The sequence below is a fragment of the Amblyomma maculatum genome, chromosome 8 (genome assembly GCF_055883805.1).
Source record: "Amblyomma maculatum isolate TAMU_Amacu chromosome 8, ASM5588380v1, whole genome shotgun sequence".
In the NCBI taxonomy this organism is placed as follows: domain Eukaryota; kingdom Metazoa; phylum Arthropoda; class Arachnida; order Ixodida; family Ixodidae; genus Amblyomma; species Amblyomma maculatum.
In genome coordinates, this window is record NC_139351.1 from 108417491 (window position 1) to 108442354 (window position 24864).

General features: G+C 45.1%; 1 protein-coding gene across 1 annotated transcript; it reads right to left on the minus strand.

The window, feature by feature from the left end:
- Positions 1 to 459: 459 nt before the first annotated feature.
- On the minus strand, positions 460 to 13235 carry LOC146182147 (COP9 signalosome complex subunit 8-like). The gene is made up of 7 exons (XM_084577165.1): positions 13081 to 13235; positions 8336 to 8406; positions 8211 to 8259; positions 6414 to 6543; positions 1140 to 1247; positions 997 to 1059; positions 460 to 682 (listed from the first exon to the last, which is right to left on the minus strand). Exons 1-7 carry the CDS (start codon positions 13165 to 13167, stop codon positions 603 to 605), a joined length of 588 nt encoding a protein of 195 aa, XP_084433291.1. The 5' UTR covers positions 13168 to 13235; the 3' UTR covers positions 460 to 602.
- Between the last annotated feature and the right edge of the window lie 11629 nt (positions 13236 to 24864).

Below are 24864 nucleotides of genomic sequence, written 5' to 3' on the forward strand. Positions count from 1 at the left end.
ACTCCCCGCTTCCCTTACGGCGTGGTTCAAGTGTCGACGCAGCTGCGGCTGAAGGCCACGCACGGCGTCCGCCGGGGATACGTGACGGCACGAAACCTGGTGCAGTATTGCCTACGCAATAAAATTGAGCTGAACCATGCACATCACAAGAAAGACGGGACACATGCGCAGCGTCTCGTTTCATGTGATGTGCATGGTACGGCTCTATTTTTTCACCCGTTCCAGAATGCGAATATGCTGCATGTGACAATTCAGACATATGCGTCAGCGACGCTGGCCTTTTTCATGGCATCTCATTTTCAGTACAAAAAGCGAAAAGAATTAGGCTTTCGTCATTAAAAGGCGCAAGTATATAAGCAACTTTGTGAGAAATGTGATTGGCAATGAAGAATGCAGATTCTTTTACCTTTGACTATCGTGTTTGTCCGCAGGTTAATCTGGTAATCTACCAATATACTGACGCTTGTAATGTAAGGCACTTCCCTGTTTCATAATTTCCTTTATTAAAATTCTGCAGGTATGAATGGTGTAGGCGTCAAATGCTGCTTCACATCCTCCTTCATGGATTTCGTGCGCATGGGATGGAGGTGTCATCCCTGAACTTAATTTTCGAGGAAGCTGGAGAAGTTAGTCAGTTTACTCAAGTGTTCTTCAGCCGTTGATGGATCCTCATTCGTGGCAGCTGCGGGAAAGAAATGGTAGTCTTATGGGGGTAGGAAAAATAAATGTAGACTATTTCAAAAATAGTTATAATACCGCTATTAAACCTATACTTTCTTTCACTGCACAAAAAAAGTAAAGATACTCCTTAAAGCAACACCCCTATACTGACATAAGGGAAGAATAAGAACGAGAACTGAAAGTAGCAAATTATATTATTTAATAATAAAATGTCCTTGCAAAATCAGCTACGGCCAAGCATACCCAGCATAGCAGCTTTGCAATAATGGTTTTCTACAAAAGCAAAGTTTCTATTAAACGGAGCACAGTGCCTACCTGGAGGCTTCGGAAAGACCATTGCCCTCGTGCCGTCAAAAGCCCACCCCAGTGAGTTCACAACTGAAAAAGAAGAAACGTATGTCGATTATTACGGCTCAGTCATCAAGACTGAATTGGCTGAGTATGGGTGCGATTCTCACCAGCAGCTAGTTCAGGCTTATCAATTCCCATCAGAGAGCAGGCGTGATCCACGGAAATAGACGAGTATGCCTTGGCCACCAGTGTCAGGGCCCTCCGCTTCATTCGAACTGCGAGTCAATGCACAATCAAATGAAATATATGTGACGAAAATTGCGGGTGTCCATATTTTTGCCAGCACTGTTGAGACCGTTCATCTGGGGACCCAAGTGTGGGAGGACTGAGGAGGGAAAAAGAAACAAGTGCATCCTCTGCGACGGCAAAACAGCAGTCATGGCGAGGGGACAATTACCGAACTGATTGCCGTAGTTACTCAAATCTCAGCGCTCTTTTTTTTTCTTTTGAGAACGCGTTGTGCGAGACTCTTCTTCGGCTTAGGTTGGAGGATTCACAAATGTAATTAATACTCGACGACAAAGCATGTAAATTAAAAACAAAATCGAACGCAGCGTGTCCCCCCCCCCCCCCCCCCCCTCTTTAAAGCCATGGGAAGACAGCACAGTGGCCGTGACTGCACCAAGTCATAGCCAGCAGAAGTACTTGGGGGTGACTTTTAATTAATGCTGCAGATATTTTAGGGGAAATGGAGATTCGTGCTGCCACGCGACCTTCCTGCTATAGAATGTCGTCGTCTCTACAGCAGCTGCTGCGAGCATATTCTGTCGCATGGCACGATAACAAGGTCGAAGATGCAAGGTGTGTATGAAGGGGTTTTAAACGAGTGAACGCCGCTTTGGACTATACTATACCGGGTGTCCCAGCTAACTTGAACCAAGGGGTACAAAATAATATATTTGAGGTAGGTCAGTGAAACTAATTGCATACAACTGTCAGCCTGTTTGCGCACTACAGGCATTTTTTTGTTTTGCAATTACTTAATTAGCTAATTATGTTAATTTCTCTAATTTAGTAAATATCGACTTTAAACCAAAAATGTGAATTGGAAAGTTGTAGAGCACCTTCAGAAACCCCCATTCCAATAATTGCGATAAAGAAAGTCTCACGTGTATCTTTTTTTCCGGGCTCAGAAGAAAGCCCGCGAAATACAAATAATGCCACGTGACTAGTGCATTTGTGCGCCGCGATTGTGGTGCTCTCAGTCGTGGTTTGAGCGAACGAAATTAGCTGCGGCCGTGTCTTCTTGGCCCCGTTAAAGCGGCAGGCCGATATGCCTGCGATGGCTTCTTCGCTCGCGTCAGACAGCCGGCCCACGTGACGGTGCAGTAGCAGCGAGAGCGGCGAGCCAACACCACCCAGATTCTAACCAGGCCTCCTTCTCTCCCATCAGCGGACGTCACGACAAACGGATGAGCGATAGGGTATCAGCTACTGAATCTGCACATACAGGCTTGGGTAAAGGGGCGAGATGACATCATGTGACTCGACTAAAATTAGCGCTGCACCTTCTTTTGCCGGTTATTTATCGCCATCCGCCTGTCGTGATGTAGGCTGCTGCGGTCCGCAGGCCTGGCCAAAATCGCTGTGGCGACGGGCGAGCTCGAGCTCGCTGAAACCATCGCCAACATTTCTGCCTGCCGCTGCAACGGGACCATCGGGTAACGGCCGCAGCTGATTTCGTTCACTCAAACCACGACTGAGAGCACCACAATCGCGGCGCGCAAATGCGCTAGTCACGTGGTATTATTTGTATTTCGCGGGCTTTCTTCTGAGCCCGGAAAAAAAGATACACGGGAGACTTTCTTTATCGCAATTAATGAAATGGGGGTTTCTGAAGGTGCTCTACAACTTTCCAATTCACACTTTTGGTCTAAAGTCGATATTTAATAAATTGGAGAAATTAACATAATTAGCTAATTAAGTAATTGCAAAACAAAAAATTGGCTGTAGTGCGCAAGGAGGCTGACAGTTGTATGCAATTGGTTTCACTGACCTACCTCAAATATAGTATTTTGTAACCCTTGGTTCAAGTTAGCTGGGACACCCGGTATATACGAGCTTGAATCGGTCTAGCTATTACAGCTAAATAGCCAGTCCGGTATTGATTTAGTTACAAATAGTGCTTCAAATTTTAATTTCTCCACGTTTCCTCCTCTCCTGTTCTCTACTCTAAATATGCAATGTACTCACAGCAGTTTCTAATTAATTACTAGTTCTTCGTTTTGGCATCTACGGATCTGAACCACAGATTGACGCGAGCAAAAGCTCTCACTTCCACAAGCCAGCTCTCCAGCGGCGATTTGGATTGCCAACTAGGTCTAATCCAGCACGCCCAGCGAGCAGCGAAGCTCAGCGGAGCCCTGGAATAGGGGCACCGACCCTGTGAGAAGACGGAAGATGGACCACTTCTGCTACTAGCACAAGACCTGCCTAGAGAAACTAACGTATTTCCTATCCTATCCTATCATATCCTATCCACAAACAGCTATCAGAGACGGCGCTATACACGAATAGCAGTTTAATTTGCCTCTTCTGACGTGAACAGAAATCAAGATAGAAGATTAAGAAGCGGGCAGCTATCGAGCATGGATATCCGTTCAGTAGTACCGCTTGGAGCAACAAAGTTAAGCTTGATCCAAGGAGGGCATTCGAGCCATAAACCGCCATCTTCTCCAAAGCAATGCGGAGAGCCTACACCCTCCAAATATTCATGTATAATTCATGGTCCCGCCCTGAATAACGGCACAGTAAGTGGTATGTTCTTTGAAGTTAATTCTTATTTGAAGGCTCTAGATAAATTAGATAAATTTACTAGATAAACAACTAGATAAATTCATGCGTTTCTTGGCATTAGTAGGCTTAGGAAGTAACGTTTTTTACAAGTCAGAATATTTCCGTTTATGTTCATGAGCTCTGGTCAAGGCTAGTGGAGAATGTACGCAGTCATATATATTGCAAGACGCTTTTGCAGGCAACGCTGAGGGCAGACGAACCCGAGACCACATAGCGCGTTTCGGCGCAGGCAAAACGGACAAGACGTTTGTGAACGTGCTTTGTAATGTCAGTGCATGATAAAAGTCCTTGAGATGGCGGAAATTGCTCAGGAGTCCTCCGCTATAGTGCCTCTCTCTCTCGTCCATGTTTCACTTCCTCCTCCATTTTTCCTCACTGCGTGTTTCAGATGTCCTTCAAGAATGGTCCTTCTATGCGTTGCTGCACTATGCACATATACATTTGTTTATTTATTTATTTATTTATTTATTTATTTATTTATTTATTTATTTATTTATTTATTTATTTATTTATTTATTTATTTATTTATTTATTTATTTATTTATTTATTTATTTATTTATTTATTTATTTATTTATTTATTTATTGATTTATTTATTTATTTATTTATTTATTTTGTTTTACATACTGCAGCTCCATCCGGAGCTACAGCAAGAGTGTGAGGTAAACATGATATAAATAAAAAAATACAATACAGTCAGTAGAGCAGTAACAAGACAGAATTTAAAACAAAGCAACAACACTAATAACAGCTAGAGGTTACTTAACTGTGTGAAATAGTCAGTGTGCGATGGTGTTAGTAGATATTTGTAAAGGAAGGGAGCGAAGTGAGCCAGGAAGCTTATTCCAGGCTGCGATGGTGCGAGGGAAGAAGCTGATTTTAAATGGATTATGTCGATCAAAGTAGGGGACCATATTAAGCTCATGGTAGTATCTGGAGGTAGTAGGCCAGGCTGGAGTAATGTAACTGTTAGATGAAAGTCGATAATGAGCATGAATGATACAATACAAGAATTTCAACAATTCCAAATGCCGGTGACGTGATAGTGCAGTAAGCTGTAACGAAACGAGGGCAGAAGTAGTAGGAGGGCAGACATCTGTACTCAAACGACATCATGCGTAGCTGTCGAATTCTGTGAAGGCTATCTGCATCGGAGTCTGTTACTGCTCTCATAACACCGTTTGGGCAACCTACTCTCCTACCTTCCTCTATCACGCCTACCTCTACCTGCAGTGATATTCATCACCGAACCAGCTGACTGAACTGTCGTCAGGGCGCACGAATGTAGACGCTCAATTGATTCTTGAACGAGCCATTTTAGAACTGCCAGACTAAATGCTTGATTTTATAAGATAAATAGGCATTCCCTTTTCAGAGAAGGCAAATTAAACATCTTGTTTTGGGGGAAGCTTCCTCCTATTGAACTTCTTTCGTGGCGGTTGATGTAAAGTTTCGTTTTATTTATTTGTTCATATATATTTACTCTCTCCCAACCTGTTCAATACAATGCTCAGCCTCAGCCTTTAAATTTGTAGCACCCCGGCCGCGGACGTTGCTTTTTGATGCAGGCGAAAAACAAGGGCGCCCGTGGGCTGTGCGATGTAAGCGCACGGTAGAGAACACCAGGTGGTCAAAATTTTCGACGCCCTCCGCTACAGCATCTCTGATAGCATCAGTCTCTTTGGGCCATTATACCGCATAAACCAAGATAAGCCGAAATTGGAGCACAATTTGTAAAGCGCTGTGACTTGAGAACATGCTACCTTTATATAGATTAGTGCGGAGAGCACACGTATTTGCTTAGCACTCAGTCATGTAGATAGCAGCATCGAACGTAAGTAGAAGGATACTGTGTCGAAAAATTATTTTGATTAAATGCAGAACACATCACTAGAGCTTTATGCGTACAGGGTAAATTTCGTACAGTTTTAATCAGAATACAAAATTCAAACAACGGTGCCTAAAATGAATGTTATGAAATTGCATTTTTTTCGCTCTCATCGCCTTCTGCTTGCTAAAGAGCTCAAGGCAACGCTAAAACTTGGAGACATACCCAAACTGAAGTTGCCTAATAAAATAATCACAGCGCGAGAAGACGCACAGCGATCCAGGTTAAGCCGCACTGATACTGCGACAGAGTGGACACCTGTACAAAAATTAAGTCACTGCTGTTGGCAGTGCGTCACAAAGAACTAAATGGCGGTGCAAGTGCTGTATTTGGAAATATTATTCCGGTTATCGCGATCAGGGAAAAACAGCGCAGGGGACAACGCAGCGTTAACGTTGGGGTCTGGAGTCATGTCGGTAGCGAGGATGACCTTCATTACGTGAACGCCTGCTAATTGCTGTCCTAATATGGAAGATGAGACGTCTTTAGGTGATATAACAAGTGGTTAAGGCCGCATGGTTCCTTTTGGAATAGGCGTAGACTTATTCTATCAACAAGGGGAGCTGAGCTCTGAAAACGACATCAATTTTACGAGCGGAACTCTGAAAATTAGGGATGCAAAACTTCCATAATGACAAATCCGTCGGCAAGAGGCCGATTCACAAGAGAAAGAGTTTCTAGAAATGAATAAACTTACCTCTGAGCTCGTGCATAACAAGCTTCACATGTTCAGGCCACTCTTGGGTTAAGCTGGCGTGCATTGCCGGGAAATCCTTATTCCAGATTGCCTGACCAACTTTCCAGATGTTTCTTATCTCAGGGTGATACTGTAAAAGAGGAAGAGGCAAATAATCATTCAGATGTGCTTTCCTGTTTGGGATAAATACCGGCAACGCCAGATAATGATATAACCGCATTTGTCGTTATCAATGCATATTTATTTTATCTCGCATGGCCTTTGGAAGTCAAAAGAAGGTAAGTACTCCAAGGATGCTATAAAAATAGATCAACCTGTAAAAAATAACTACATAGACATTACCCGCCGTAGTGCTCGCATTGATGCAGAAGCGTCCAAGCTCACATCAACGGTCATAACTACGGCAAATGTATAATGCTTCTTGAATGCGTCAGAAGAGTAATAATTTAAGTTGTATTACGGTTGTGTATTCTGGAAAGAGTCCTGTAACAGAAGGAAAGTAGTTTGGCTGTGGTCGTCAGAACTGATCTTTTTTTGCCTAATGGGAATTGTGCGCGCAGCCCGTTACTCATGTATTGCGTGCCATTTTAGCAAGGCTAGCTTCATAATGTTAGTTTAGCCAGAGGGCCACGCCGCTAACTGTGCTGCCTTAATCAATTACTATCCCGCAAGTTCAACCGGAATGGCAAGTGCCATTATGGCGCCAATTACGGTACAAGTAATACTCATACACACAAAACAGAAACATGGCAAATTGAAGTCACGTTGGCTCGTCAAAGATTCGTATTTGGCTGAGCATTATTAAACACTCAATGTGCATATTGAATTTGTCAGACAACGAGCCTTGTTATTTATCAGCACTTGTACCAATTCTCCCGATTCGCTTGCTTTATTTCAATGAGGGTTGTTTGATATCGTGAAGTCGCGTGGTTGTGCACGGTATCGGGGCCCTGTCGACCAATCGGAATATTTTTAGCTCTTAGCCAGCGTTCATCAGCAACAATTTTTACTATTTGTTTCGCCTGAGCAAGCACATATTCTCGAGCAACTAAGAAACTATGCTGAGCCTCCAGAAACTTCAAAACTATGCAGGCAGTGCCCTGAAAGCATTTATACGACAAGGAACAAGAGCAATATGCACAAGCGTTCGATACGAGCCTCGACTCACGCAAGACAAATCTTCTCGTAAATATATGGAGAGTACATTTTTCGCGACAACTCGGGAAATAACTAGGAGAATGAAATAGGGATGAAGAGCAGTTGGTAACAACCCGCATATTACGACTAGCAGCTTACAGGTATCACTCAAGAGGAAAGCATGTAAGTTTCATCTTACCTGTGCTCACCTATGAGGTTAAGCATAGAGGCTAAAGAAAGTGCTCTACTTGACTTGAGTACAACGCGAAGAGCTATTAGACGGAGAATGGTAGCTGCAACGTTAAGAAACAAGAAGCGTGCAGAGTGGGTCAGAGAAATAACACGAATTAATGACATTGTATTGGAAATCAGGAAGAAATGGGCATAAAAAGAGGATATGTAGTGCGAAGAGAGGATGGCTGATGGTCGAAAAGGACCATCGGATAACAAATCGGATATTAAGGAACGTAAAGCGTAGCCGGGATCGACAGAAAGTCAGGTGGGCGAATGAGGTTGAAACGTTCGCAGAGGTCAATTGGATACGGCTAGCCCAGGACTGAGTTAATTTAAGGAATATGGGAGAGGGCTTCACCCTGCAGTGGGTATATTCCCACTGATGATGATGATTATAACATTTTTATCTAGCACTAACACACGTACTAGCTTGATTTCCCGAGGGATCCTCTTCCACAGAAGTTTGGCGTTAACCCTGAAAGGGAGAAAAACATTATTCGAAATCTCCAAAATTATATCAAACAGAAAAATTGAATAAAGTAAATACTAACAGATCACTCTGAAGGAGGTATATCGCCAGCAATTGGCTGTATGTTTGTGGATTAGCGATGCCATTGGAAGCCTGGAAAGTAAAGATGGTAAAATTATTATGAGCGAATATAAATTCACTATCCAAAGTATTTTTGTACTGCGAATTTTTAGCATCAAATATTAATTCTGATTTGTAGTCCCCGAGCACTTTAATCATCATTCGGGATTCTGAACTGATAACACCACACTGTTACGCAAAGCTAACTGCGTATTCATAACGAATATTAAGCATGCATTATGGTCAGAGGTGATTATAGTGCAGGTGTATGATTTTTTTTTTTTTCTAAAGACCCTTCCCTGCGCCAAATGTTCGCGTCGCAGTGTGTGCTGCTTTAGACTACCGCACTCTGCGATGCATAATTAGCTGTCTTAAACTGTGCACGAAACGAATCATTTATTTCCACAACGAATATGGGCGCACTTCAGACTTTAACATCGGGTTGTTGTAGTTTTTATTAAGCTGCTTTCATGAAAGAAAAAATATTCACAACACATATTAAGTTTTCGTTGCAAATTTGCCGAAATATGGCTTCAGCGCATTTTAAGACGGCACTGTTTTTAAAATATCAGATCGTATTCAAAACCCCTTAAGCATGGTTTTCTCCCAGACCCCTCATGCTCCAATTAAGCGTTCCTCATTCGTGCTTGGATGGTTTTCAAAGCTTCAAGACGAGCGCGAAGATCATGACAGGACAGGTGAAACGCATAACCTCGTACGGTCGTGCTATGTTCTCTTGGTTCATCACCTGTGCCACCTTGGCTGGGGCCCTTCTTAGCAATGTTAATGACAAAATCTATAAACAAACTAAGGTTCAGCCGGATCACTATTAGTGTTATGCAAACGAGCTACAGATTCTACAATCACGAGGAGCTTAAGCGCAGATAGCCGTCGTCAACGGACGCGCGGGACATTTCTGGGATGGGAGTCTTCACAGCTGCCCTTAAATGCTAATAGCAACTCACAGCATTATATCATCAGGTAGTTCTGCCCACCTGCACATACCTTGGGGTGGGCTGAGTGTCCTCCGTTCAAGAATTTGTGCAAGGCTGGTAACTGTCCATTCTTAATTTAAACAGCACGAACAAGAAGACACAGGACAAGATAAAAGGAAGCCACAGTACAAGCGCTGACTCACAACTCAGCCTAAGCCTTTACTCCAAGGCCCAGATAAAAACAAATATGACGAAAACGAAACAATCAAGTGAAACAACCCCTGGGTTCACCTGCTGCACAAAACGGCACTCAAAAAAGACATCTATTTGCCTGAAAGCGCAAGAGAAGTCTTGCTGACACACTTATTGTCCGTTCAAATAGAATATGATTCAACTATCTCTCACGTCATCTTTTCTTTGTGGCGACACAAAATCCTAGCCTGGTCAAACATAGGAGTACACTTCTTCTTCTCCTTCTTCATTGTTTCACATGAATGGCAATGTGAGACCAGAAATGTTTTGTCCTTGCCACTTTCCAAGTTGTTCCGGTGTTCCAGTAATCTCTCGTTAATACAGCGTCCTGTTTGTCCTGTGTCTTCTTGTTGGCGCTGTTTAAATTAGTAATGGATGTTTACCAACTCGCCCAACAAAGTATACTGGTAACTGTGCGGCGGGCTCCACTAATGGCGTTGGTGGGGGGCCTACTCCGCAACACGCACGAAACCATTAACCCCAAAACCAGTTTCCCAATCGCGTCCATACCTGTTCAGCACTATGGCTAGTCAGGATATATGATGTATGTTAACGTGTCTAATACTTGGCCTTGCGCGGGTTGCGGTTTTGTGTTTCATTATATTTCCGAGAGGTCTCGCGGATGCAAGCAAAGATAATGTTAGCTGTGGGAAAATAATATATAGAGAGGATTTGTAGGCGCGGCAAACCAAAACAAACAAAGAATCCATTTCTGATAACACATCGAATTTTTGAGCATCGTGCGGCGCCGTTTTCTTCTATTTGCAGCAGGGCCATAATACGGTGAGCCGCGTCTAGAAATTCGCGGCCTCGTAGAAGTAGCCGCCATCTTGGCAACGTTCCCAGGCCACAGCATCCACGACGTCAACACACAAGAAGGCACGAGGAATACCCTCAGTGCATAGTCGTACAGTTTTTATTTAGCTCCTAAGGCCGGCTACTACTCGAAAGAAGCTGCGAGCGACTACTCCTCCGTCGTCGCCCACAGCTTGAGAGGTAGTATTAACTACCGCGCCACGTGACGGTCGGCGCGACCTCCACTCTGTCGTTAAGCGCGCGCATTAAGCTAGGTTTTCGTTCTTACTGACTCGCCGATTTCTTCTTTCTATCCGTGATGTGACACTGACTTCTTCATTGTATACCCGAAGTTTGGGTCTGTAACTGAGGCAATAAAACTGGCCCTTCAAGAAGAAAAAATGGTGCCGAAGCAGGCACTGACCTCAATCAACAAACGTGCACGTTAAAAAATCATTCAGCGCCGAAGTAAATAACGTTGTATCACAATACTAGTTCTCATCCGACCCGTTCCCCTGCCCCTTTCGGTCGTCGCTAACAGGTGCAAAACATGGTGGAAACAGAAGAGGGGGCTTGTAGTGTGGTTTTTGGCGGGTTTCGGAGTTTTATGCAAATAATTCCCAAACAGTTAAAATTATTCAAACGCAGTGCACTACACACCTCATTTATTCCTTCTTCTTCCCTCTGTCCTTCATTCCCTTCCTATTGGCGTTTTTTTTTCCTCGGAGACAAATCTAGGGGCAAAACGTCCAAGAGATGTCACTCCCACCTCCTAAAGCGCTTCTGTTGGAGACCTTTCTATTCAGGATGCACCTACCATACTTATTTTGATCATGCATGTGATAACAAGCCAGAAGAATAAATAAGCACTCGACAGACTCAGAAACACTGCCAGCATATCAATATAACTCATAAGAGGTAGAGCCAGCCGTATACAGTATGGGCGCCAAGGAAGGCGATCCTTGTCGCGTAGTCCATGTTTGCGTAGTAAGGATAGTATAGTCTACCAGGCGACGCGCGTCTTTCTCTCCCTCTTCTTTTTTCTTTCTTGTCTATTTTCTCTTCTGTCCGAACGAGGCAGCGGAGGTGGCTCAGCTACAGAGCCAGTAGCAGGCCCGTGTATTTTCTTTTCTTTCTTCCTACAGCCACAACGCGAATGCCTGTTGTTGCCCTTGGTGCACACCGCAAGGAGCGATGGGACTCGGTAACAGAGATGCGCGATTTCAGCGTTGCTTTGTTACCTCTGCCTCACCGTTCTGTCATGGAGAGTACAGTACGCTATATCCCGTTTCTAACACTAAACAACGTGGAGTACGATAAAGCACTGATGAAATTTCTTTTAACGCATCGCACATAAAAAAAAAAAAAAAACTGTCACAGCGCAGCGGTGCACTATTACACTGAGATGTTGACTTGCATTGCAAGCAGTAACAATCTGTAGCCACATTATAACTTCTTATTTTTCCTTTCCTACTCTACCAAGCTTTTACTGAATTGTCTCGATGCGCTCATATATGGACGGATCAGACGAAGTGAGCGTCTGCAGGCGTCTGCAGGAAAACCACTTCGCTCGCAAAAACAAAAATAAACAACACAAGAAAGGGCCACAAGGTAAGTTGAGTACCCTAAAGCCTTCTGGGATGGGCTATCTCGCGAGCTGCTTCCGGACGACACGCAAATTTTCTAAACATGGCTGTGGTTTAATTCTGGTTAAGTTAAGCTAACGATTTGTGAGAGCAACGTTTGGTTCAGCTTGGTTTATCGACGCAGACAGAGCCATAGTGTTTCTTATATAGTTACTTTATTTATTCCAATCAATATGCTCTTGTGATCAGTGAAGAAGTGTGTCTTGGTTTCTACTTTGTTGATGACGTAGTTGTTTCCAGTGTAACTCTATGAAATACCAAGTCCAAAACTCTGGCCCAATGTGTGGTTGATTGGGATTGTTGCGGACTTAACTTCTAGTGACAGTGCTATTCCACAGCTTGGACGAATAAGGAGTTCTTGCCTTTGTTGATGTCCCCGGTCACGAGAACTAACTCTTTTTCGTTGCGCCCAGGGGTACGAGTGGAGATCACTTTCAACGCAATCTGACCGCTTGGCGTTCGAGCGAGCGCAAGAGCGAGAGAACGCGAACCGCCGCGGAGTGAGAGCGAGCGACCGAACGTCATCGCGTTGCTACGGCAACGGCGTTGCCATGACGACGGTGCGCCGGCTGTGCCCTGAGCGGCGCGGCGTAAAGGAGCACGGCGCATAAAGAAACGCATGGAACACAGGCCATGCTGAATAACTGTTCTACCTAGCGTAGCATTGCTCAGAACCTGAGCGACAGCGACGAGCGGCAATGCTTTAAAAGCCCTCAGCCCACCGTGTGACGCCGTCGCCCATTCGTGTGTGAGCGCAAATGTAGGTCAAATGGAAGCAGTAAAGCCTGCGGTGTGGCCGTTAAGCACTCAAGCAGTTAGTGTCGCATGCGACTGGAGCGCCTCTGGGACGCTGACCGGCCGCGATTCCACGCTACCCGGCCGATTCCAAATAGCTCACACCTCGATTACCGACGCGGCGCAGCATTCCTTTGAGAATAAGGTCCCTTCAACCAAGCAGCCCATGGAGCTCTACCATATCATTACGAAGCGATATCACTGGAAGCAGGAACAATTTCAGACGCCGCTTCGTGAACAGCCAGTGTCGCGACAGAAAGGTGGAACATATCGGATATACTTGCCTGCAACTCCTGCTGCTCTAAGTCTGCGGCCAACTTCTTATATTCTTGCATCCTTGCATCACCGCTCCCGTCAAAACCAACGGCCATTTTGGACACTCGATGAAAGACTGCACGCTTCCACCTCTTTTGAATGTCTTCCAACGGAAGCCTGTTTCAGTAGTAGGCCGCTTAGTGGCGCCCCTCTACACTCAGTTGCGCGTGGAAACGTGTTTGAGAAAGTTGAGGCGTTTCGCTGTGGGCTCTGCGCTTGTCTTCTCTGTGGTCGTCCATAAAAGACATTTGTCGCGCGGTTTGAGCACGGATGCTCAATATGAAACGGAACGATCAGTTAGCGCAAAAATACGACATCACGGGTAATTTCAGAGAAAACACTCACACGATGTTACTGATTGGCTACCAAATCGTGACGCCGCAATCCACGTGATATAGCGCGGATAATTCAAACACTGCTTTCGCCAGTATCATCGATCTATCCAGATTAAGGCTCGAATGTAGCCGTGCGAAATTGGAAATCCACTTTCCCATTAAAAAGAATTCTTCAGAGGAGAGTGGATTTGAACACAAAAAATTTAAGAAGGGTTCCGAATATGGAGAGAAAGCATTAGCTGCGGGTGTGCGAGCGTTCCTATTCTTCTTCTTCTTTTACTACATCTTCTTCTTCTTCCTTATTTTGCACACGGACACGGACATGACACGCAGCGACGAGCGGTTAGACCTGGCGCAGTATTGCTTTCGCAATAAATTTGTATGAGAAGCAGGTACGGAACATCGCAGTTATTGCCGCAGCCGACTGTCCCGCTTGCAAGGCTGCAACACACTTTCGCGCCATGCATTGCACGTCGCCATCTCCATCAACTTCTATATCTGTACGCAGAATATCTGGCATGCTGAACTCGGTTTGGAAACATTGAAACCGGGCCTTTTTTTTTTTTTTCTCTCCTAAAGTTCAAGAACGCCAAGAAGAATTCTAGTTAGCAAACCGATTAACGTGCCTGTGTCACACACAGCTCCGAAGTAATCATTTCATGAATGCTAAAACTTAATTTCCTTTCATACTGAGTCAACAACCTTTCTTAACACCCCCTTGGCGTCAGTGTGAATCAATTGCTCAACTCCACGCAGAGGGATCAAAACCCAGCAGGGATATCCGTCTATTGATGGACCGGAATCATAGGAAAAAGCTCCGTCTCCGAGAGATAACAGTGCATATTGCAGAGGTATACATAGATCGCATTTTTCTTTCTTGATTTCTGCTTTTCCGCTTCAGTTCATCCTTAAACTGAAGCTTAAACAGTGTGGCGAAAGAAAGTCAGTTGATTACATTATTTACAAACCATGGGCAAAGTTCATGATTGGATAGTGTAGTAATGTCTCAAGCATTCTAAAACATAAATATCCTAAGAAAATGTTGATGTCTCTGCCTATCAAAAGAGGAACCCAAATGATTTCCATGAACAGTAAGTAAATCCTATAATAGTGATAATTATGAAATATTCCATCTCGCTTTTCCATGTAATTTTCCAAGTTGTCCATCTAGCGCATCAAGTGTCAGATATATTGGCGATTGCAAACATCCTCCCCATTTTCGTTAAGAAGAAACACGCTCGGCTGAGCGAGATGGGCATAAAGAGAACAGTCTGGTGAAACGCTGAGCCCCTATAGAACGCATGAAAAAGCTAAACCTGATGTCTTGTGCAGATACTTTTTTGTACCGCTTCTATCCTTGCGAAGGCTGGGTAGTGGAGGATTATGCCGAAAGGAAGTAGACGTGCCGCCGCTTTTTGCTCGGTGTGCACCCCACCTTCTTCGCCGTGCTCTTTGGCGAGACAAGGACAGCCCCTTCGCAGCGGCGTCACATGTTTCACAGGGCGTTAAGAAACAGTATTTGACCTTACGGTCAGCGTCGGAGAATACTGCGAGTTTGTTAACGGAAATTTCAAGAAATCGTTTGCAAGTTACCACCTCAGTTCTGAAGACTACGCGCAAATTCATGCTGTCTGACACTGCTATGTAACTCTTTCACAGCCTCATTTTGAACACCATTTTATATCCCTATAAACACCGTCGAAAGCTCATGTGTACGAATAATTTTTTGCCATTTTATATCCTTATTATTCCCGAGTAATTGAAAAATAGCCGTGGTTTATTCTGACTTTCTCTTAGGGAACGTGTATTTCCACGTAACAACCTACACACGGTCTATTTATTTTTCGCACTTTTGTCTCCGCCAATCGCCTGATCTCCGTTTCTTTTGAGAAGCTCCAGGACAGCTCTTTGGTAAGGAGTTAGGAAAGCAGAAGGGTGGCTGTTCCTGGCCCTACGGGGCTGGGACGGTGGGTCAACGCCGCCTGCGGCGGGGGCTAGCCAGCCACCAAATTTTATCTGTTGTAGGCCATCATTGCACCCTCCACCACTTAGGTGCTGGACGACGGCTGTTGCGGCGCGCGTCTTTCTCTCCCTCTTCTTTTTCTTTCTTCTCTGCTTTCTCTCTTCTGTCCGCACGAGGCAGCGGAGGTGGCTCATCTACAGAGCCAGTAGCAGGCCCATGCATTTTCTTTTCCTTCTTCCTACAGCCACAACAACAGCTCTTCAGTAAAATTTAGGAGGACTTAACCATCACCTGTAGAGAACACTAGATAGCGCCTTTAATACCGCCATTTCATTCTGCGAATGATTGACATTGAGAACGGAAGAGTGACAAAGCGTTAAAGGTGTCAAAATCTAAATTAGTTTATGGGAAAGGGAAGGCGCCGTAGCTGCCGCACTTTCACTGTGGTCACCCGACCCGCGCTGTAATTGAAGGGGAGAATTTGGGAATGAAAGCGGGAAGAGAGAAAGAGGTGCCGTAGTTGAAAGGTTTGGAGGAATGGCGACCATCCGGCGATCTTTAACGAGCGTTGACATTGCACAGCGCACGGACGCCTCTCCGTTACGCCAAAATCGAAACGCAGCTGCGAGCGGTCGTGATCGAACTCGGGTACTCCGGCACAGTATTCGACATCTTAAACACTGCGCCACCACGGTGCCCTTAGTTTAGTTTTTTTTTAGGAAAGCAAGGTGCACTGTCTGTCTCCCTTTCCTGTGACCACCAACACTATAAAGGGTTGGTTTGGCTATCTTCGCCGTGATGGTTCTGTGATTAGGGCGCCAAACTGCTGACCCCGAAAATTCGGGTTTAATAATTGCCAGGACGGCCACTTTTTGCCAAAGGCGTACACAAAAGCGCCCGTCTACTATGTGATGTTTGACCACGTCAAAGAACCACAAGTGGTCAAAATTTCCGGAGCCTTTTACTATGCATGGCAGTCCCGTCGAACTCCAAACTTGCGGGTGCAGTGAAAGGAACACGCGCCAAGGAATGGAAATTTTCACGATCCCTAGAATTCACCTAGGGACTCCTAGGGACTAGCAGTTTTATTAAGTGGAGCCTAATGCGCACTGTGTGCAGTACCAAAGCTCAGGCATTCACGTTTCTCCAATGCAAGTTCTGCAGGGTTCTGGAACTTTTTAGAGCGCAGCGCTTTGGCGCCCGTTTTTGGGTTTCGCGTCGGCGTCGGCCTCGTAACCACCTCCGCCCCACTTTCAGCCCCCCTCTTCCTGCATGGCGCCGACCATACATGTCATTTGATTGCTGCGCGCGCTGCCCCGTTCGCCGCTTCTTATACCCCTCCCCCCTCTTTCTGCGTGGCGGCGAGGGTGCTCTCCCGTTGCCGAAACGGCCCCGCCGGGGTGGTGCGGTGGTAGGACGCCCGACTACTGTGCCGAAGTACTCGGGTTCGAACCCGACCGCGGCGGCTGCGTTTCGATGGAGGCGAAACGAAGAGGGGTCCGTGTGCTGTGCGACGTCAGCGCACGTTAAAGATCTCCAGGTGGTCGAAATTACTCCGAAGCCCTCAACTACGGCTCCCCTTTCTCTCTTTCTACTTTCACTCCCACCTTCCTCCCTTCCCTTATGGCGCGGTTCAGGTGTCCACAGCTACAAGTGTGACAGACACTGCGCCTTTCCCTTCCTGTGAATCAATTAAGGCTCGCTATCAGCGGATCACGGTGCGTGCATCCTGAGCCGAAACGCATAGTCACGTTCTCTTCACTCACTAGCGACGTCAGCGGCATCGGTCAGTCGCAGCTATCTGTTCATCGTGCAACGTTCCTATGGACCCAAGCGCTGCCTCCAGGAACCTCCCGATAACGTAATTGCTCTCTTCATTTCTCCGACCGAAAAGCTTCTTTCATGATAGCCAAGAACTGTTACTGGAGCGTTTCTTGAAGGAATACGCGTGAAAAAGTTAAGAAAAGTGTCTGTAATTGTACAAACTTCTCGAAATCTTAGCGTCAATCTAAAGAAAAGATGAAACAGCTTATAAGCTGCGGTCAGATATCGCATAAGGAAGTAACGTAATCGTCGGATTGGATTGCAAAACATTTATTTCGTCGCTCAAGCAGGTCTAAGGAGAGGCGTACTAGATGGCCGCTAGTCCATGGCTGGCAGCGACCTTGTTAGCCTGCTCGATGGCCAGTAGTTGAATCTTCGGGTCCTTCCTTTCCCCATGATGAGTATTAAGTGACACGGAATGGCGAGGACATTTCCATGTCTGCTCATCCTTAGAGTCAATTTTGAAAGCTGCAGTGGAAGTCGGGGTCTCGCCGAAAGTACCCACATGGCGGAAGTGGGTGTTACCGCCCTCGCGGTCGCAGACCCCCATGGAAGCTAGGTTGTAATTTGAGACTCGAGTTTCGCTTGCGTGAGCATGTCAAGAGCAAGTTGTGACCTCATTTCTGCCATATTCTCCACAATGCCGTCAGAAACGTCTACCTCCACTTAGACGCATCATGTTTTTGCCAACCCACCAAGGACTCCCGGGTAACGAAGCTTCGAATGCTACTGCTCGAGCTCATATCCTCCGTGCATCCATCTGCGCGTCCTCCGCAACCGATGACTCTAGCCGATCACTTTTGCGGACTCGAGAAATCGTCCATCACTACCAAACAAAATTTGTTGAGGAACAACAGTTAATTGAATTTTGTGAAATTCTGAAATTTGACTTTGCTATTGAAAATGGCAGGCTAAAAATCCCTAATTGCCGCTACATTCCTAACTTTACAGCTAAAAATGTAACTATAAGAAAATTTAACTATCTCACTAGTCAACATTCCCTGTTTCTTGATGTCCGCCAACTCTGGTACAATTGTGCCGCGAAGGATCGTATCATATCTCATAAATCTTATGATTCAAACATTAGTGGCCGACTTCTATGAAACACATACCCGGCATGCTGCTTAGCACAAATCGTTCTTCAACTGCAAACTTCCTGAAAAATTATTCTTCTTCTTCGCAATTACAGCTGCACTCCGAGCAATGCTAATGACCCCCGGTCTCCCTACGACACCGTAGCGTTGTTCATTTAGCTTAAAACTTAGATCGTATCATATTCTCATAAATCTTATGATTCAAACATTAGTGGCAGAGTTAATTTGTTCAGCCAATATACAAAGCTGTTCATGGCATGTGCCGTCACAACTTCTACCAGCGAAAGTATGACTGTGTATATACGCTCACATTATTGTTGGCAACATGGAGTACGGCAGCTCTCGGCTACGACATGAAATAGGCCGAAAAAGCATGCAGAAAGGTATACGGGATATTATCTTGCAGGCCGTCCTCTAACAGCCACGACTGCTCGTTATCTCTGCAGTCGGTAGAGCGATCTTGCAACGCATCGTTAAAGCTAATGCTACACAATTTCCGAATTTTCTTACGACATGCTTGTACATTTATTTCTTCCTGCTTTCATTATTTTATCAAAAATAAAAGGAACAAAAACAAGTTCACCGAGCCCACCCTTTGGTGAGTTCGCTTCCCCGAGTTATTTCGTCGTTGCTTCTTCCTTCTTGTTTAACGTAATAACGGCTTCCTTCCGCCGTCTTCATTGGGCGCTGAACCAAGCTGCCTCTTTTCCCCAACAGGGACCACGACCTGCCTTATCTGCGCCGTTCTTTACCTTATTAGCAATACTCTGAGTGCGTTCCGTTGCCGAGATTCTGCAATGTTAACGGAGCTGATATCTCTTTAGTTATGTGCAACACGTTTGGCTCTTGAAGGTCGGCGCCTTTTATTAAGCACTACGGGGCTATTTCTGGTTTGGATGAATTTACGATGCCGGCGTATGCTCCGTTTCTTCTTTATAAGCTGTTAACTTTATAGCAAGAACCTATTTGCGTCACGAGCATAAATGAGGAGGGAACGGCTGAATCAGCTCATGTCAGTATGGGATTAAGAGCACAAGTAACGCGGTATTTTCTTTTTGCTGTGTTTCCTTCGTTGCGAGTAATCAGGGTTTCGTACTCTATCCGCACGCTTTGCCAAAAACTTAATCGCTTTTGAAAACATACAGGAAGCTGTTTCTCTTAGTTGCATGACAATCAGTACCAAACCGTAAGAATTTGTCTTCCTCCAGAAAATATCCCTTGCATGTATTAGCGTCAAACGCCGCCTTTTAGCTATGTATTTTTAATCATGAAAGAAAAATTTGGCGAACTGCTGTGCACACGTATGTCCAGCCAAGCAAAACTACTAAGTTTCGATTCGTTCTTTTTTTCTTTTTTGGCTCCTAGAAAAATATCACATATAAACCCTATTGAGCTGGTTATATCTTCTATAGACACTGCATTTGCATAAATTTACAGAATGAAAATAAGTTGAACGTATCAGTATTCCATAGACTGAAGCAAGGACCCAGACTCGCTTTTCCCTCCATCCGCGTTTACAGCACTGCACACAAGTAGGCACGGATAGTTTTAACGATTATGCGGGCTACGCAGATGGACGGGGGGTTGCAGCTGCAATTGGTGGCGATAGAGGCGACCGGTCTCCTCGGAATGACCCGCAGTTTCCGTTATAAGGTCGATTAGCTTGTACGTGGCGGAAGGCGCACGTCTAAGTAGGAATGTCGGGGGCACCGGATGAAACAGGGCAAAGTTTCTTGCGAAACCCGCTGTCACATAGAAGAGGCCTGCGTACGTTTGTTGCCTGCGTACTTTTGCTGTTTGTCTCTAAGAACCTTCGCGTCAATGAAGAAGAAATAGTCTGGTTTGAAGTAGGTGATAAGGAAGTAAATTTGTTCAAGATATGTTTAAGGGGACGCACTGAGTGGTCACCTACGCAATTTTGATCACTTTTTATAAAAGCATGGGTATACAGTAGAGAAAGGGGAAGGAACATGCAAGGAGAACTGATCTTTCTTTCCTGTATATACCTATAAAGTGTCAGTGAGTTCTTATAAGCCATATTACTAGGCCATGGTGGAAAACTTCAACATATATTTTGATCACCTGTTGCTGATGCGCGTGCGCTGACGCAACATGTCCCCACTTGCAATAGACTTGAAGCGCTCGACTGAGAAGGGCTGTGCAGACTACGACTGGTAACAGAGCAGTTTCGTTTTTTCGTGGCGCGTTTGTCTTTGAGTATGGCACAAACCAGTTGCTGTGATTTCTGTTTATCAATGGGCTCGAACAAGAAGTTTGGTCGGTCGGTCGGTCGGTCGGTCGGTCGGTCGGTCGGTCGGTCGGTCGGTCGGTCGGTCGGTCGGTCGGTCGGTCGGTCGGTCGGTCGGTCGGTCGGTCGGTCGGTCGGTCGGTCGGTCGGTCGGTCGGTCGGTCGGTCGGTTGGTTGGTTGGTTGGTTGGTTGGTTGGTTGGTTGGTTGGTTGGTTGGTTGGTTGGTTGGGGGGGTTTAACGTTCCAAAGCAACTCAGGCTATGAGAGACGCCGTAGTAGAGGACTCTGGAACTTTCGACTACCTGGGGTTCTTTAACGTGTGCTGTCATCGCACAGCACACGGGCACCTTGAGTTTCGCCTCCATTGAAAAGCGACCGCCGAGGCCGACATATTCGATACCGCGCCCTTGGGAACAGTAGTTGAGCGCCGTAACCACTGCGCTACCCCGGCGGGGTAAGAAGTTTGAACACCGGGGTAACAACACCATACGCTGCATTTTGTTGGCTAAGCCGATGTACGCATATCGCGCGCACAGCATCTGCTCAGAGGCTAAAGCAGACGCATAATTATCCGCATTCTTGAATTTAGTCGAGGTGGCAGTAAAGTCTCTTTTGAGCACCGGTTCGGACAAAAGCTCATCGCCAGTGAGTCTAAAGCCCAGGCTGAAGCAAAAAAGAGTCAGCTTCGCAGGCCACTGCGTTGGACCAGTATGCCATCTCGAAAGCCGCTTTAAGGCGAAAGCCTTTCTATAGGCTCATGGTGAATATCTTGCTTCTGCGAGATGTGTCAACGAGATTCTGCGATATTTCGCGAGCTGTATCACCGAGACGTCGCAGTAGGTTCAAACGTCAACATAATTTCTCCGATGAAGACGTCGCAATAGGTTCTGAGAACGAAGCCAAAGAAAATAAAGTGATGAAATTATAATGAGTATACAAACAGTAAAGATAGATGAAGAAGAGATGAGATACAGGAGAGGAAGAAGGGGAAAAAGAGCGAAGGCTTTCGCCATTAAGCTCTTAAGCGAAGCTAGTTTAACCTCGCAATTACTATGATTTCTTTTTATCAATGGGTTCGAACAAAAAGCTTGGATACCATGGTAACAACACTATATCCTACACTTTGATGGCTCAGCCAGTACGCGAATATCGCGCAAAACATGTGCGCAGAAGATAATTGTCTTCATCATGAATGCCTACGCTTGCAAGCCGCTTTGCGTTTTTTTTTTAAGCATGAGCTTAATTATCAGAATTCTTGAATTTAGGCGAGGTGGCAGTAAAACCTCTTTCAAGCTCACCGCCAGTGAGTCTGAACCACAGGCTTAAAGGGACAGAACACTGGAATTTACGTCTCGGTGTTTTCTCGCCGCAGTGGAAAGATTGATGTCTAAAATGTTCGATTCCATAGCGGTTTTGTTAGAAACGCTGTAGAAAATTATTACCGGGAATTTTTCGAGCAATGCGTGCGCCCGTTTTTATGTAGTCCCATGCTGGAAACCATGAGCAGCGAACGCGATGACGACTGGTGGTAGACAAAAAAGACTTACCGAAAAATATATATATATATCTTTCACTTGCCAGAGAGTAATCAGAGATATTTTGCGCAGAGTAACGTCCTTTTCAGTTTCTCACTCAATGCTGTTACGGCACAATAACGCACGCCTTCGTCAACAAACGTTTTACTGGACACTTTCATTGCATCATTCACGAAATTGCAAACACTGTGGCGCCATCTAGTGGTAAAACCTGGAAGCATACCTCTCGCGGTGTAAAAGCAGGGGTAGTTTTTATTTAAGGACGCGCTGGAGAGAGCGCAAAGTATAATACATTATGGCAAGCACTCCTCGAAGAAAAAAGAACAGTGTGCAGTTACGAAAATCAACGATATTTTGCTGACATGTAGTCACGTGGGGATCTACACTGAAAGTACTAGGGTTTCTCCGCTAGATAGCACTTCGGTTGTTTTTATGTGATTTTCAATGGCAAATTAAAATTGTAAAGCCTCTTTTCTTTGATGTTGTAGTGCTCGATCTGTTCTATATGAGGCAAGATCTTTTCATCTCCACCATAATATCATGATATATTTTGGCCAGTGTTCTGTCCCTTTAAGCAAAAAAGGGTGAGCTTCGCAGGCACTGCGTTGGACGACTGCGCCATCTCGGAAGCCGTATTTTAAGGCGAAAGCCTTTATATGTTTATGGTGCATATCTCGCGTCCGCACGATTTCGCGAGATGTGTCAGCGAGATTCTGCGAGGTTTTGCGAGATGTGTAAGCAAGACGTCGCAATAGGTTCTGACGTCAACATAATTTTCCCAGTGAGAACGTCGCATTAGGTTCTGAGGACGATCGAAGCCAAAGAAAAGAAAGCAATGAAATTTTAATCAGTACACGAACACTCACGGTAGCCGAAGAAGAGAATAAACAGACAGGAGAAGAATAAAGGAAAAGGGAGCAAAGGCTTCGCCATTAAGCTCTTAAGCGAAGCTAGTGGAATCCTGTATTTCGTCATGTGCTTCGCTTGCACTTCGAACGTCGCAGTCTTAATTGCCTTTCTCTCCCTTCGCAAAGCTGCATTTAAGACATAAATTAGGCCTCATCAGCTTAAACAAGCTCAAAGCAACCGTAAATACTTAGCTATAGCACGGCAATAGGTTGCAAGGCAAAACTAAACGAGACGACAACGTAGCTCAAAGAGTGCTAGTATTGCTTCTGCATCTAATCTCTGTTTACTCGAGCTACATCAGAGCTTAAGTGACACTTGTGCGAACTTAAGCGAACGTGCTATTAAGCCACTTTTTCTGACACATTGCTGGCCCCATATCGAACATACTTTCCCCAAGTGTTTATTGCGCACTGGGTAAACTGATGTCTCGTCTTTCATCATGCCATCCTTGTACATGTTACTTCTTTACAAGGGTTGTTGTTCATTGGAACAGCAAAGCAGGTATGTGGCGCCACCAATGGAGACGTGAGAAGATCTGGAGCCACTATGGACAACCTTGTGCGTATCGAATCTTGGAGAAGAGAGCTGTACTGTGAAAGTGAGTTTGTGCATATAACCATTGTTAGAGATTTTAGGGCCATAGTTTCTGCCACAGTGCAACATGGATCCGAGACTACATAAGCATCCACCATGGCGGCGAAGTGGAGACCTCTATATGATAAAGGTGTGTGCACAAATATGGGCGCACATTCATTCAGAAATAAAGGCACTAACAGTGCGCTCATAGCTCACACTATAGTTATGGTTTAGCTCATAACAATATAGTATCAGGATTTTCATAACTCCTGTCAAGGGTGGCGCAGTGGTTACGGCGTTCGACTACTGTTTCCAAGGATGCCGAATCGAATCCCGGCCTCGGCGGCCGCTTTTCAATGGAGGCGAAAAGCAAGGCGCCCGTGTGCTGTGCGATGTCAGTGCACGCTAAGGAACCCCAGGTGGTCAAAGTTTCCGGAGTACTCCACTACGGCGTCTCTCATAGCCTGAGTTGCTTTGGGACGTTAAACCCCATAAACCAACCAACTAAACCAACCGGTTTGAAAAACAAAATTCTTTGAGGAAGGAAGAATTCTTCACTGGTGATCAGCTACAAGTCTCGTATAGGCACGTTCGTTCGGTAAAGCTGTTAGTGAAAAATGAATAGGGGGCTACATTTGTTTCCAAAGTGGCCCATCGAGTTTACTAATTGTGTAATAACGCATGCTGTTGAGATCTGTGATTTATTTTTATTATTTTTAAATGAAGGTTTTGAGCATCCTTGGCAGACATTTTCGCTTGTGTTTTTTGATCTTGATTCCTTGGCATTTCCTTAACTTCCAGGTCAGAATATTGCACCTGTGACATTTTACAATTTTGGCAGTTGCCGAAAAGGGGGGGGGGTGGGGGGGGGTTTGTTGCATGCAATAATTGATTCAAGTAAATTGGCCTTTTAAGTTTCATTTATTGGAACCTAAAAATATTCTTAACCGCTGGGCTGTGCAGTTTCTCTCATTTCCAGTTCTTGTCTAACAGAGATCTAAATGAATAAGCACTTTTCATATTGAATTTTTTTTATAAATCTTACACAAAAGCTTCAGCCATTCAATACCTAATAATTCCACTCGAGCTTTTGTTTCTAGCTGTATAGAATTGTTGGGATTCGTTACTTTTAAAGAGCCGGCAAGAATTATGAAACAGCAAAAGATGTAGAATCACAACGCACTTTTTCGTAGTGTAGACGCTCTCCATCTAGTAATCAACCCTCTTCAGCTCTCACTCTTGATTCCAACTTTTAAGCGAGGTGCTCC

Excerpts from the sequence above, each read along its gene's own strand:
- LOC146182147 (XM_084577165.1), bottom strand. The coding sequence starts at position 13,167 with ATGGCCGTTGGTTTTGACGGGAGCGGTGATGCAAGGATGCAAGAATAT. Across the intron at positions 8,260-8,335 it reads TACCTCCTTCAGAGTGATCT|GGTTAACGCCAAACTTCTGT; the intron begins GTTAGTATTTAC and ends TCTCCCTTTCAG. Across the intron at positions 683-996 it reads GGTCTTTCCGAAGCCTCCAG|CTGCCACGAATGAGGATCCA; the intron begins GTAGGCACTGTG and ends TCTTTCCCGCAG.